Source organism: Procambarus clarkii, chromosome 13, assembly GCF_040958095.1.
Source record: "Procambarus clarkii isolate CNS0578487 chromosome 13, FALCON_Pclarkii_2.0, whole genome shotgun sequence".
Lineage (NCBI taxonomy): Eukaryota > Metazoa > Arthropoda > Malacostraca > Decapoda > Cambaridae > Procambarus > Procambarus clarkii.
This window is the reverse complement of record NC_091162.1, coordinates 23,720,639-23,733,315: the sequence shown is the minus strand read 5'-3', so window position 1 is coordinate 23,733,315 and position 12,677 is coordinate 23,720,639. Positions and strand designations below refer to the sequence as shown.

At 48.1% G+C, this 12,677-nt stretch overlaps 1 protein-coding gene across 3 annotated transcripts in view; it reads left to right on the top strand.

Moving 5' to 3' along the window:
• The window catches only part of LOC123757260 (ADP-ribosylation factor-like protein 13B), a 149,425-nt gene that overhangs the window by 32,146 nt on the left and 104,602 nt on the right, over positions 1-12,677 (top strand). For 2 of the 3 annotated variants that reach the window (XM_045740786.2, XM_045740784.2), the window contains exon 2: positions 2,876-3,054. The exons of the other annotated variant lie outside the window; for it this stretch is intronic. In XM_045740786.2, coding sequence (XP_045596742.2) covers positions 3,005-3,054 — 50 coding nt within the window. In that variant the 5' untranslated portion in view covers positions 2,876-3,004. The remainder of the gene's footprint in view (positions 1-2,875; positions 3,055-12,677) is intronic. 3 annotated transcript variants of the gene reach the window in all.

Genomic DNA, 12,677 nt, shown 5'->3' with positions numbered 1-12,677 from the left:
GCCGGCGGGGAAGTGGTTCAAATAGCCTCGGCTATCACTTCCTTATGTCCGGTCGTGATGGTCAAGCGGATTAAGGCGTCCCTGTACATACCAGTTGTGGGAGTATGGGTTCGAGTCACTTCTGGGGTGTGAGTTTTCAGTTGTATATAGTCCTGGGGACCATTCAGGCTTGTTTGCATTTGTGTTCCTCACGTGTGCCCCAAAGAATGAGGTGATTTGATAAAATGCTATGCCCAAGATTACCATCCGAGTGCCGGCGGGGAAGTGGTTCAAATAGCCTCGGCTATCACTTCCTTATGTCCGGTCGTGATGGTCAAGCGGATTAAGGCGTCCCTGTACATACCAGTTGTGGGAGTATGGGTTCGAGTCACTTCTGGGGTGTTAGTTTTCAGTTGTATATAGTCCTGGGGACCATTCAGGCTTGTTTGCATTTGTGTTCCTCACGTGTGCCCCAAAGAATGAGGTGATTTGATAAAATGCTATGCCCAAGATTACCATCCGAGTGCCGGCGGGGAAGTGGTTCAAATAGCCTCGGCTATCACTTCCTTATGTCCGGTCGTGATGGTCAAGCGGATTAAGGCGTCCCTGTACATACCAGTTGTGGGAGTATGGGTTCGAGTCACTTCTGGGGTGTGAGTTTTCAGTTGTATATAGTCCTGGGGACCATTCAGGCTTGTTTGCATTTGTGTTCCTCACGTGTGCCCCAAAGAATGAGGTGATTTGATAAAATGCTATGCCCAAGATTACCATCCGAGTGCCGGCGGGGAAGTGGTTCAAATAGCCTCGGCTATCACTTCCTTATGTCCGGTCGTGATGGTCAAGCGGATTAAGGCGTCCCTGTACATACCAGTTGTGGGAGTATGGGTTCGAGTCACTTCTGGGGTGTGAGTTTTCAGTTGTATATAGTCCTGGGGACCATTCAGGCTTGTTTGCATTTGTGTTCCTCACGTGTGCCCCAAAGAATGAGGTGATTTGATAAAATGCTATGCCCAAGATTACCATCCGAGTGCCGGCGGGGAAGTGGTTCAAATAGCCTCGGCTATCACTTCCTTATGTCCGGTCGTGATGGTCAAGCGGATTAAGGCGTCCCTGTACATACCAGTTGTGGGAGTATGGGTTCGAGTCACTTCTGGGGTGTGAGTTTTCAGTTGTATATAGTCCTGGGGACCATTCAGGCTTGTTTGCATTTGTGTTCCTCACGTGTGCCCCAAAGAATGAGGTGATTTGATAAAATGCTATGCCCAAGATTACCATCCGAGTGCCGGCGGGGAAGTGGTTCAAATAGCCTCGGCTATCACTTCCTTATGTCCGGTCGTGATGGTCAAGCGGATTAAGGCGTCCCTGTACATACCAGTTGTGGGAGTATGGGTTCGAGTCACTTCTGGGGTGTGAGTTTTCAGTTATATATATATATATATATATATATATATATATATATATATATATATATATATACTATATATATATATATATATATATATATATATATATATATATATATATATATATATATATATATTAATATATATGTCGTACCTAGTAGCCAGAACGCACTTTTCAGCCTACTATGCTAGGCCCGATTTGCCTAATAAGCCAAGTTTTACTGAATTAATATATTTTCTCTATTTTTTTTCTTATGAAATGATAAAGCTACCCATTTCATTATGTATGAGGTCAATTTCTTTTTATTGGAGGTAAAATTAACGTAGATATATGACCGAACCTAACCAACCCTACCTAACCTAACCTAACCTATCTTTATAGGTTAGGTTAGGTTAGGTAGCCGAAAACGTTAGGTTAGGTTAGGTTAGGTAGGTTAGGTAGACGAAAAACAATTAATTCATGAAAACTTGGCTTATTAGGCAAATCGAGCCTTGCATAGTAGGCTGAGAAGTGCGTTCTGGCTATTAGGTACGACATATATATATATATATATATTAATATATATATATATTAATATATATATATATATATTAATATATATATATATATATATATATATTAATATATATATATATATTAATATATATATATATATTAATATATATATATATATATATATATATATTAATATATATATATATATTAATATATATATATATATATATATATTAATATATATATATATATATTAATATATATATATATATATTAATATATATATATATATTAATATATATATATATATTAATATATATATATATATATATATATATATATTAATATATATATATATATATTAATATATATATATATATATATTAATATATATATATATATATTAATATATATATATATATATATATATTAATATATATATATATATATATATATATTAATATATATATATATATATTAATATATATATAATATATATAAACTTTTGTATTTATGGGTTCTTTTGTCATTGTTATAAATAATTTGTTTAATTTTAAAAGTAACAAGTACAGTAGTGCATTGTTTTCATTGGCTACGGTTAAAGAAAGTTTTTAATGTTAAGAATTCTCAAAACACCAGGATATGCTTTGACTGGTTATAATCATCATCAAGTTACAGTACTTATCTACTTTTATATAATGTATATAAGTTTGTTATATTTACTTTGCAGTTGGTGTTAGTTAGTAGTGGAAGTACAGTACTATACTGTGGCAGAAGTGAAGGGAGTCAGCCACTTGAATGTTGTTCTCACACACTACTCTCACTGCAATGTTTTCTTACTCTCTCATATATTCAGACTGTGTTCTCATTTTCTACCATCGCTCATTTTGTATTTTGATTATACATTATCTGATTTTATTTTGTTCATTACAATTTTAATTTTTAATTCATTTTATTTCCTAAATACGCTGCTCTTATCTTTCATATCTTTCTGGAGGAGTGAAATGGGGCTCCCTGAATATAATTTGACAAGATAACTTCCCCCTACTGAGTCACATCTGCCTTAGGAGTCTTGCATGCCCTTCCAAGGACCAGAGCTAGAACCTGACCCCCCTCACAGAGGCACATGGAGCAGGGGATTGTTATGATCACCCTCACCAAGAAAACATACAGAAAGTAAGTGAAGCAATACAGACAACTGCAAGGCTCACAGAAAGCAAAGCAATGATACAGTCAAACAACTCTGTAAATGATTTACCTAGAGACTCGGTCTAAACCCTCAAGTTATAGCTGGACACTATCAGATGGCAGCTCCACCAGGAGCTCGCAGTCTCTTTGCCATTTTAGCCTCGGTCCTGTTACTGATGTTTGTGAATGTAGACCTTTCCAAGTCACTAGCTTTGGTGGGTTCTGATTTTCTGTGGGGAGCCCCGTCTGCTCCCTGAAGTTATCCTACTGATATAGTGCTACATTAGTTGGGGTCATCAGTCGCAGAGTTCCTGTTGTCTACCAGGAACCAGAGCCAGAACCTGGCCCCCCGCAAAGAGGCACAGAAAGCAATAGCCTATGAGAACTTTACATTTAAAGAACTGCATGTCATATTTTGCCATCTACCGGGGAAGGCACCTAGAAAGGTAGGCAAACCAATACAGACCACTGTCTGGTTGAAAATTGCGAGCTTTGTCCTCAAAATAGCAAAAGAACTCTCCCAGAAAGAAAACAAACAAACGCATCAAACAACTAGTCCCCTCCTGCTCATTAGTGCTACGTACCCCCCATTCTGCATGGGAGGGGAGTCTTTGCAGGTGAACCGGCAACCCACCACCTCAGTTCTTGACTGATGTGCTATGGGGGGTCGTCATGCTCTAATGAATTTTTACTTTAACCATTGCACTGCGCAGAGCACCTTGAGGCGTTGGATCGAGGGTGCGCAGAGCACCATATGGCGTTTGTAGGTACAGTATAGGGAGCGATTCAAAACTCCCGCGGATACATGGGGCTCACATCCAAGACTCCTTAGGCCTCCTGTAAACAGACGCCATCTTGGAAAAAAAAATCGTCATCATCTGTGCTGGCTCTGAGAGTTTTCGTACTGAGAGAGCGACCAAGGCTGGTGATTGCAGGAGCCTCGCACATCACTGCTGTGCAGCTAGGGGCCACAGCACCACTTATTAATTATGATAGGTAATGGAAATTATTTTGCGTTGATAGTGTTCTAGATGACCCTAACTGTGATAAAGACTAAGTACAACATTCAGATATCAGTGAACACAATGTTAGTTATGATATTCACAGCATGAGGTAGATACACAACACCCAGCCATTGTTTCCTGCATCTACGCATCAGGAAACGACCTTATGTTCCGTCACCAGTGTTCATTTTGTTATGGAAATGGATTCATATTCAGGATTTTGTGACAGGAATGTGGTATAATAACAGCGGTTGTGTAGCTAGTCATAGTGAGATGAGTAGTATATTGGAGGCACTGTCTTTCATCATGTGACTGTTGACGTCATCTGCTTGTGGCTCCATGCTGTGTTTTGATTTCATCACCATACTGAACAGAACTGCTTATTAGTATGTTATGATGCATATAAAAGTTGATAGTGATATATAACATGAGTATATAGTGTAATAACAATAGAAACACTGGTGTTCCTTGAATTCTTTTTCTGTGTATATAAACTCTCAACACACGATCTTTGTGGTTCATTATGGTGCTCAAACATGTAGATAGGTATATACAATGTGAGTATTAAGTGTAATAACAGCAAAAACACTGATTGATCGTATAATATAATATACATGTCACATATATGATCCCCATAATTTTGAGTATAGCTATGTTCCATACATTGAACTACAGGGGTACCTTGGTTACTTTAATCCGTTCCTGGAGACGGTTCGTAACCCGAAGCTTGTAAACCGAAGCTAATTTCCCCATAAGAAATAATGGGAAATGAATTAATCCATTCCTGACTCCCAAAAAACTTCACTTTAAAGTAAATTTTATACCTAATTCACCCAAATCTACACTACAAAAGTATGTTCAAGTTATTATTCACCCTTGCTGATGACTGCTGTTAGCATATGGAGGATGGTGAGGAGGAGGGGGGAGGAGGAGAGGGGTTACTGTTTGGAAGGGGAGTCCTGTTCCATTATAATATCAGGCAGTAAAGATTTTTCTGGAGTGCACTCTCTGGCACGTTTTGCCTGCATACCACTAGGTCCTGGTTGTGGCTCACTGCTTGATTTTCTCACAATGACACGATCCATTGAAGATTGTTTTTCCCTTCTTCGCAACATTTGTCTGTAGTGAGGCATAACATTGTCATTGAAAAGATTAATGCAACGGCCTACTGCAGCTTTCTCTGGGTGAGTCGTTTCAATTAAAGTTTGCATTTCTTCCCACATCTGACACCACTTCCTAATTGTTGAGGAAGGGACTTTCTCTTCTGCCTCATCCTCCTCTGGAAATATATCCCCAGCTGCCTTTTGTTGCTGCTCCTTTTCAAGGGCTTGGAGTTCTTCAGTGGTCAGTTCTTCATTGTGTCCTTCCACCAACTCCTCCATCAGCACCATCCAATTCCAAGCCCATTTCTGGGGGGAGCCCCATCGGCTCCCCGAAGCTATCCCGGGCTGATATGCTGATGTCAGACTTTGGCATCAGTCATGTGTATGGAGTTCTTAGGCCTACCGGGGACCACGGCCGGAATCAGGCCCCCTCAGAGAGGCAAGGGGAGCAATGGCCTATAGAAGCCCCCGTGTGGTTGGAAGCATTCTATGTCTGCCATCGACTGGAACAGGCATCCAGAAAGGTAAGCGCCTCAAAACAGACCCGTATTCTGGTTAAAATTGCTACCAAAAGCCGAACTAGTGGATAGAACTCCCCAACAGAAAACAAGCAACTAGTGTGACGCCACACGCCGCCACGCCATTATCTGTGCAACTTCCCCCTCCCCGGGAGGGGGTAAGGGGAGCCCCAGACCCTCCACGCCGGCTACACACACCTCAGTTCTTGAGGCTGATGCTATAGGCGAAGGTCATGTGCTCTGGCTCCGGTGTCGCTACAGCACTGTGCTTTGCGTGTGGTGTTTGTTTCTGTTGGGTGCGAGAGCCAGGAGTTATCTTCAGTACTTGGGCTGCATGCGCCTAGGGATTCCTTCCCTAGGTGCCCTGTAAGTACTGCCCTTGGGGCTTGGGGTCACCTTCCACAGGCTCCTTGGGGTCTGCCTCTGCTGGTCCGTTTTACCTTTTCGGTTTTTCGGCCGCCTGTTGGGCTCTTGGGTGTTCTGTTCTCCCTTGTTACCGGCAGGTAAGAGGCAGTTTGCACTGGTAGGGGTGCAGGGTGCTGCACAGCTTGTATTCCCGACATAGCGGCCGGCTCTGTTCCTTGGGGTTCGCTGTCCTCTTGCGGGGTTTTGTTTTTCTTTTTGTTTTTGCCTGGTGGGGGGTTCTGTCCTATTATTACATTAGTTTTTGCCCTTCCACTGTTCTCCTCGGTGGCGCCCCCTGCTAGGTCCCCGTGAGTGTACACGTCCCTTGGGTACAGCTATAGAAGTTCGCTTGGTAGTTTTGGGCGCCGGTTAGCAGTGCCCTGCCTGGGACTACCTGAACGCAAGTCCTCTTAAAGTAAACGCTCAGGACCCTGGGAATTCCCTAGGGGGCGCGTGGGTCCGATGGATGTGACTCCAGAGTCCCCGCTCGCTGTGTGCGAGTTTGAGGGTTGCTCGGTCCCCTTGTCTCAGGGTGACCCTCATTGTTTTTGTCTCCGCCACGCTGCCTGTTGGGTGGGTGATACTTTCGACCCTGAGTCCTGTGAGTGTTGCTGCTTGCTTGTGATTCAATTTACCCAATCCTCTGATGATTCTCTTCGGGTACAAGCGGCACGTGCGTTGCAGTCTAGGTTTCGTCAGGTTGGTTGCTCACCCGGATGCCCTGGGGCTGCCCCGCTTTGCTTTTCGAGACCCGGACTTGGGGGTGCGGGTCGCTTCGATCCTGGTTCAGTCCTCACCTCCTCGACCTTCCCCTTCTGTTCGTTCTGGTCCCCCCTTCCCTGCTTCCGGCCCTGAAGCGTCTGAGGGTTTCGGGGTCGGAGCAGGGGTTACTTGATCTCGAGACTCGGGCAGCTTCGGGGGGTGCCCCTTCCGGGAGGGCGGCAGAGGCATTTGAGTCTTGTCTCCCGGCCGAAGCTGCTAGGTCTGACCAGTGGGCCCCCCTTCCTCCAGCTTTTCCGGCTGCTCCGTCCTTGTCGTGTGGGGTCAGGGCTTGGGGAGAGGACTCGGCCTCGGGTCCTGTGGTGAAGGACCTCGAGGTTGGGGAGGGGCTGACTTGGGGGCCTTGGGCCCCGCTGGACCCCGCCTGGGTTTTTCTTCCCTCTGAGCGGGGCTTATTGTTACAAGGTTTGGGGTTTTCTTTTCCCCCCTCTGCATACGAGTTGGATTTGGTGTCGGCCCCTCCCCGGGTTCGGTTTCGGTGTTCCCCCGGGTACGTCGGTTCCGTCTTTCCAGAGGTTTTCGGCTTATCGCATCCAACCTGGTGTGGTGCGGGCGGCCTTTGCAGCTTACCTCCTGCGTGGCCCGGATTATGCCTCGGAAATGGATCCGTCCGAGTTCAGGTTTGGGACTTCGTTCCCTTTCTGGCTCCGTTACGAGGTTCCGGAGTCTTCCTGGCTAGCGGACTGCCCCTTGTTTGTTCTGGATTCCTGGCATTCCTTCTGTCGTTCCCGCACGCTGGAGTGGCGGGAAGCTTCCACGGTGCTTCAGGTTTTCCTGGGGGGCGATTTTGAGTACCTGAATGAGTGCTTGTTTGCCCCTGCCCTTCCCCGCGATGTGGGCGTTATTCAGCTCCATGTGCAGGTTCCCACCCTTTTGGCGGTGCTCATTGCGGAGGACTTGCAGTGCCCGGGGCCTTTTGGCTTCGGCCTTGTGGTTCTTTTCCCTCCTAGAGCTGTCCTCGGATTGGCTCGTGGAGGATGTGAGGACGCTTGGGTCCATCCCGGCGTCTGGCGCCTTGTCCTCGGCAGTGCGTACCTTGGCTACTTTGTTGAAACTGTTCACGCCGATTTTGCAGGATGCGGTTTCCCTGTTTTATGCTTCCCATCTCGCGTATCGGCAGATGGTGCTGGGTTCCTCCGTGGAATCTGCTTGGGCTCTGGCTCTTAGGCGGTCTTCACCTTTTTGTCCTCTTCTGTTTGAGGAGTCGGCCGTGGAGCAGTTTATTCAGGCTGCGTCGGCGGCTTGTCATCTGATGTCGGACTTGTTGGTTTTCTGGGGGTCCCAGGGTGGGTCTTCCCGGAAGGGTCGTGCCAGGGCTCGGGGTTCCTCTTGTCGAGGTAGGCCTCTGTTGTCAGATTCGGGTTCGGCTCCTACTTCGGACCCTCCCTCGTCTGGTCGGCGCGGTGTTCGCTCTGTGCGGGGTTCTGGGTCTCGTAAGGGTCGCTGGCCCTTTCGCGGTTTGCCCCCATTGACGGGGCAATGAAGGGGGGGGGGGCGGCTTGCGCTGTTCGCCTGTGCCTGGTCCCACGATTCGTGGGCCTTTCGGGTCGTGTCTGGCGACCTGCGGTGGCATTGGGTGGCCCCTTGGCCCTTCTACCCTTGGGGGTGTCGGGCTGGCAGGGCAGGTTTCTTTCCCTGCGCGCTGTCGAGTTGTCTTGGAGTGGGTACGCTTGGACCTCATCGAAATGACGTCGTCCCTCAGATGGGTTTCCCGTCTGTTTCCGGTTCCGAAACGGGATTGCGCGGACCTGCGATTCATTCTGGACTTGTCCCTCTGAACCCAGGGGTTCATTGCCCCTCCTTTCGGATGACTACACTGTCAGGTTCAGCTCCTCTTGGAGCCGGGTGCTTGGATGGTGTCCCTGGACCTCCGGGACGCTTATTGGCATGTCCTGATTCATCCACGATTCAGGGACTTGCTCGGTTTTGTTGTGGGGCATCTGAGTTACCGCTTTCGTTGTCTTCCATTCGGGTTGAACCTGGCACCTCGTGTGTTCACGCGCCTTACACGGGTTGTGGTGGCTCGTTTGCGTCACCTAGGTATTCGGGTGTTGGCCTACCTCGACGACTGGCTGGTTTGGGCTCCCAGCCAGTCAGCTTGCTTGCTAGCCAGGGATTTGGTTCTTTCTCAGCTTGCCGGGTTCGGGTTCTTGGTGAACTGGAGGAAGTCCCATCTGGTTCCCTCTCAGGTTCGGACTTGGCTGGGTCTCGTTTGGGACTCTTATACCGCTTCCTTGTCTCTCCCTCCGGAGTCTCTCTTGCGTCTGCGTTCCCACCTTCGTCTGTTTCTGGTGGGCCCTCGGGTCACCCAGCGGGGCTGTGTGGGAGCCTGAACTTCGCGATGGTGGTCTACCCGCCAGGTCGGGTTTGGCTTCGTCGGCTGTTCTGGTTCCTTCGGGGTTCCCCCCTTCCGCCTCTCTCGCGATCGCAGAGTTTGACCCCTGGGGGCCTTGCGTCGGTTGCTGCGTCACCGGCTTCCTCTTTGGGTTTTTCGGGGTTCAGTGCCTTGGCGTCTACCCGAGCCCTCGCTCGATGTGTACACGAATGCGTCGTCTCTCGGCTGGGGTTTTGTGACCAGTGCTCACCAGGCCGGCCAGAGGCATTGGGATCCGTCCTTCTGTCGAGCTCACAGCACGGTGCAGGAGTTCGTGGCAGTGTAGTTCGCTCTTGGGAGGATTCGGGTGGCCTGCGGATCGACGATTCGACTCCATTCAGACTGCTCTCCGGTAGTTCATTGCCTGAACCGCTGTGGTTCGATGCGGTCCTTGTCTCTTTGGGGTCGGTCGCTTCGGGAGACTCGTCTACTGAGTTCTCGGGGTTTGGCTCTCCTGGTGGTTCACGTACAGGGAGTGTCCAACGTCTTGGCCGACGCCCTGTCTCGCTTCGTTCCCCTCTCCACGGAGTGGACGGTCGACGATGAGTCCTTCCATTGGCTTTGCCAGATGTTCGGGCACCCAGAGGTGGACCTCTTCGCGTCTGCGTGGTCGCGGCGTCTTCCAGTTTATGCGGCGCCTTCCCCGATCGTGAGGCCATCGGGGTCGATGCCTTTTGGCTAGACTGGTCGAGGTGGGGGGTTCCTGTACCTCTTTCCCCCAGTTTGACTGTTGCTCCAGGTCCTGACTCGCTTAGAGACTTACCAGGGGAGAGTTGTCCTTCTGGCCCCTTGGTGGCCGGCCCAGCCTTGGTTTTAGGCGCTGGTTGCTAGGTGTCTGAACCCGAGGGTTTTCCTGTGGCTCCGCCTCTTTCAGCAGATCAGGCCGGTACGTCACGTGGCTGGTTCGATCTTCTCCTCGAGTCTTCGCGTATGGGTTTTTTGACTCGAGTTTATCATCATCTCTATGGTGATCAGGTGGCTTCCTTGTTGGTGTCCCACCTGAGGGCTTCTTCTCGGCGGCAATATGAAGTTTCCTGGCGGTCCTTCTGTTTCTTTTTGCGCCTTCGTCGTGTTAGTTCCTTGTCTGTTCGGGTGGTCTTGTCCTTCCTCTCGTGGTTGTTTCAGGACCGTCATCTTATACCAAACACTGTTGCCTCGTATTGTGCGGCGCTGGCGGAGCTGCTTCAGCTTGCCTTCAGTATCGATGTTACGTCTGCGCCGTTTCGCAAGCTGTCTCGTGCATTGAATCACCTCCGGCCTGCTCATGCGCCGCCTGAGCCGTCCTGGTCTTTGGACAGAGTGCTCGCTTTCCTTTCGTCTCCTCGTTTCGTTGTGGCCCCTTCGGTCCAGGATCGTTTTTCCAAGGCTCTTTTCTTGTTGGCTTTGGCCTCTGGGGGTCGGGTAGGGGAGCTTCATGCTCTCCTCCGGTGCAGGGGTTTCTGCTCTTTTGGTCGTGGTGATTGTTTTGTTCTCTTGGTTTTGTTCTCTCTCTTCTCAGGTAGTCCGCAGGGTTATTAAGTCCAGCCAGCCTGCGGTCTATCCCTGTGCCCATGACGTTCGTAAGTTCGCGGCTCTTGCTTTCGTCTTTGGGAATATGTCTTTGTCTGATATTCGGGCGCGGGGATTTTGGTGGTCGAACAGGGTCCTGGCTGCTCGTTACCTTGTGAATGTCCCTGGGCCCCGTCGGCCTGTGTTGCTTTGGGTCGGCGGTTGCAGCCAGTTGTCTCGGCTTCGAGTTGAGGAGTGAGCGACGACCGCCTCCCGGGTAAGTCCCTCTTTTTCCGTCTGTGGGTAGTTAGCTCCAGGGAGCCGACGGGGCTCCCCCCAGAAAACCAGCGTTGAATGTAATGAAACGCCATTTTCTGGGTGAGTCCCGGAGGCTCCCCGGCATCCCTCCCTCCCTCCAGTCGGCGTTTTTTTTTGCGTTTTTGACATCCAGCCTCAAGAACTGAGGTGTGGGTAGCTGGCGTGGAGGGTCTGGGACTTCCCCTTCCCCCTCCCGGGGAGGGGGAGCTGCCCAGACAACGGCTCGGCGGCGTGTGACGTCACACTAGTTTGCTTGTTTTCTGTTGGGGAGTTTTATCCACTAGTTCGGCTTTTGGTAGATATTTTAACCAGAATAGGGGTTTGTTTTGAGGCGCTTACCTTTCTGGGTGCCTGTTCCGGTCGATGGCAGACATAGAATGCTTCCAACCACACGGGGGCTTCTATAGGCCATTGCTCCCCCTTGCCTCCCGGTTCTGGTCGTGGTCCCCAGTAGGCCTAAGAACTTCATACACATGACTGATGCCAAAGTCTGACATTAGCATATCAGCCTGGGATAGCTCCGGGGAGCCTTCGGAACTCACCCAGAAAATGGAGTTTCATTACATTCAATGCTGGTTTTTCCGGCCCAGAGTAACAATTTCCTCAACAATAGGCACTTCATTTACTGGCTCAAATCCCTCAAAGTCTAGTTCTTTCACACATACAGGCCACAATTTTCTCCAGCCAGAGATCAGGGTTCTTTGAGTCACTTCTTGCCAGGCTTTATCAACGAGTTTTAAAGCACTACAAATGTTAAAATGGTGTTTCCAGAACTCTTTGAGGGTGAGGTTTGTGGCTTCAGTCACTTCAAAACATTTCCGGAAAAGGGCCCTTTCATAAAGTTTCTTAAAATTTGCTAGGATTTTCTGGTCCATAGGCTGAATTAGGGGAGTGGTGTTAGGAGGAAGGAACTTTATTGTGAGAAAATTATATCTGTTCAACAATGTATCTTTCAAGCCTGGAGGATGAGGAGGAGCATTGTCGAGGAGAAGCAGGGCCTTGAGTGGCAAACTTTACTGCAGATATTTTTGTATGGCAGGACACACCACATCATTCACCCACTCCGTAAAAAAAAATCCTAGTCACCCATGCCTTATTATTAGTCCTCCACATCACACACATAAACCGTTTTTTCTGCACACCATACTTTTTGAAAACACTTGAATTTTCAGAATGATACACAAGCAAGGGTTTAATTTTCAAATCACCACTTGCATTTCCACACAGCACAAGCGTAAACCTATCTTTCATAGGCTTGTGTCCGGGCAATGATTTCTCCTCCTTGGTAATGTATGTCCTCTTAGGCAATCTTTTCCAGAACAGTCCTGTCTCATCACAATTAAACACTTGTTGCAGTAGGTATCCCTTAGCCTCTACAAACTCTTTAAATTCTTCAATAAATACTATGAATACCACTTCTTTTTCTAAATTTGTCAAACCATCCCCTGCTTGCCTTAAAGTCTTTCGTATCTGCACTCGTTTCAGGGGTTTTCTTTACAAGGTCTTCATGCAATACCCTGGCTTTCTCACAAATGATGGCCTCTGAAACACTATCACCCGCTAACTCCTTGTTGTGTATCCAAATTAATAACAACTTTTCCACATCAAGTATTTGTGGTCT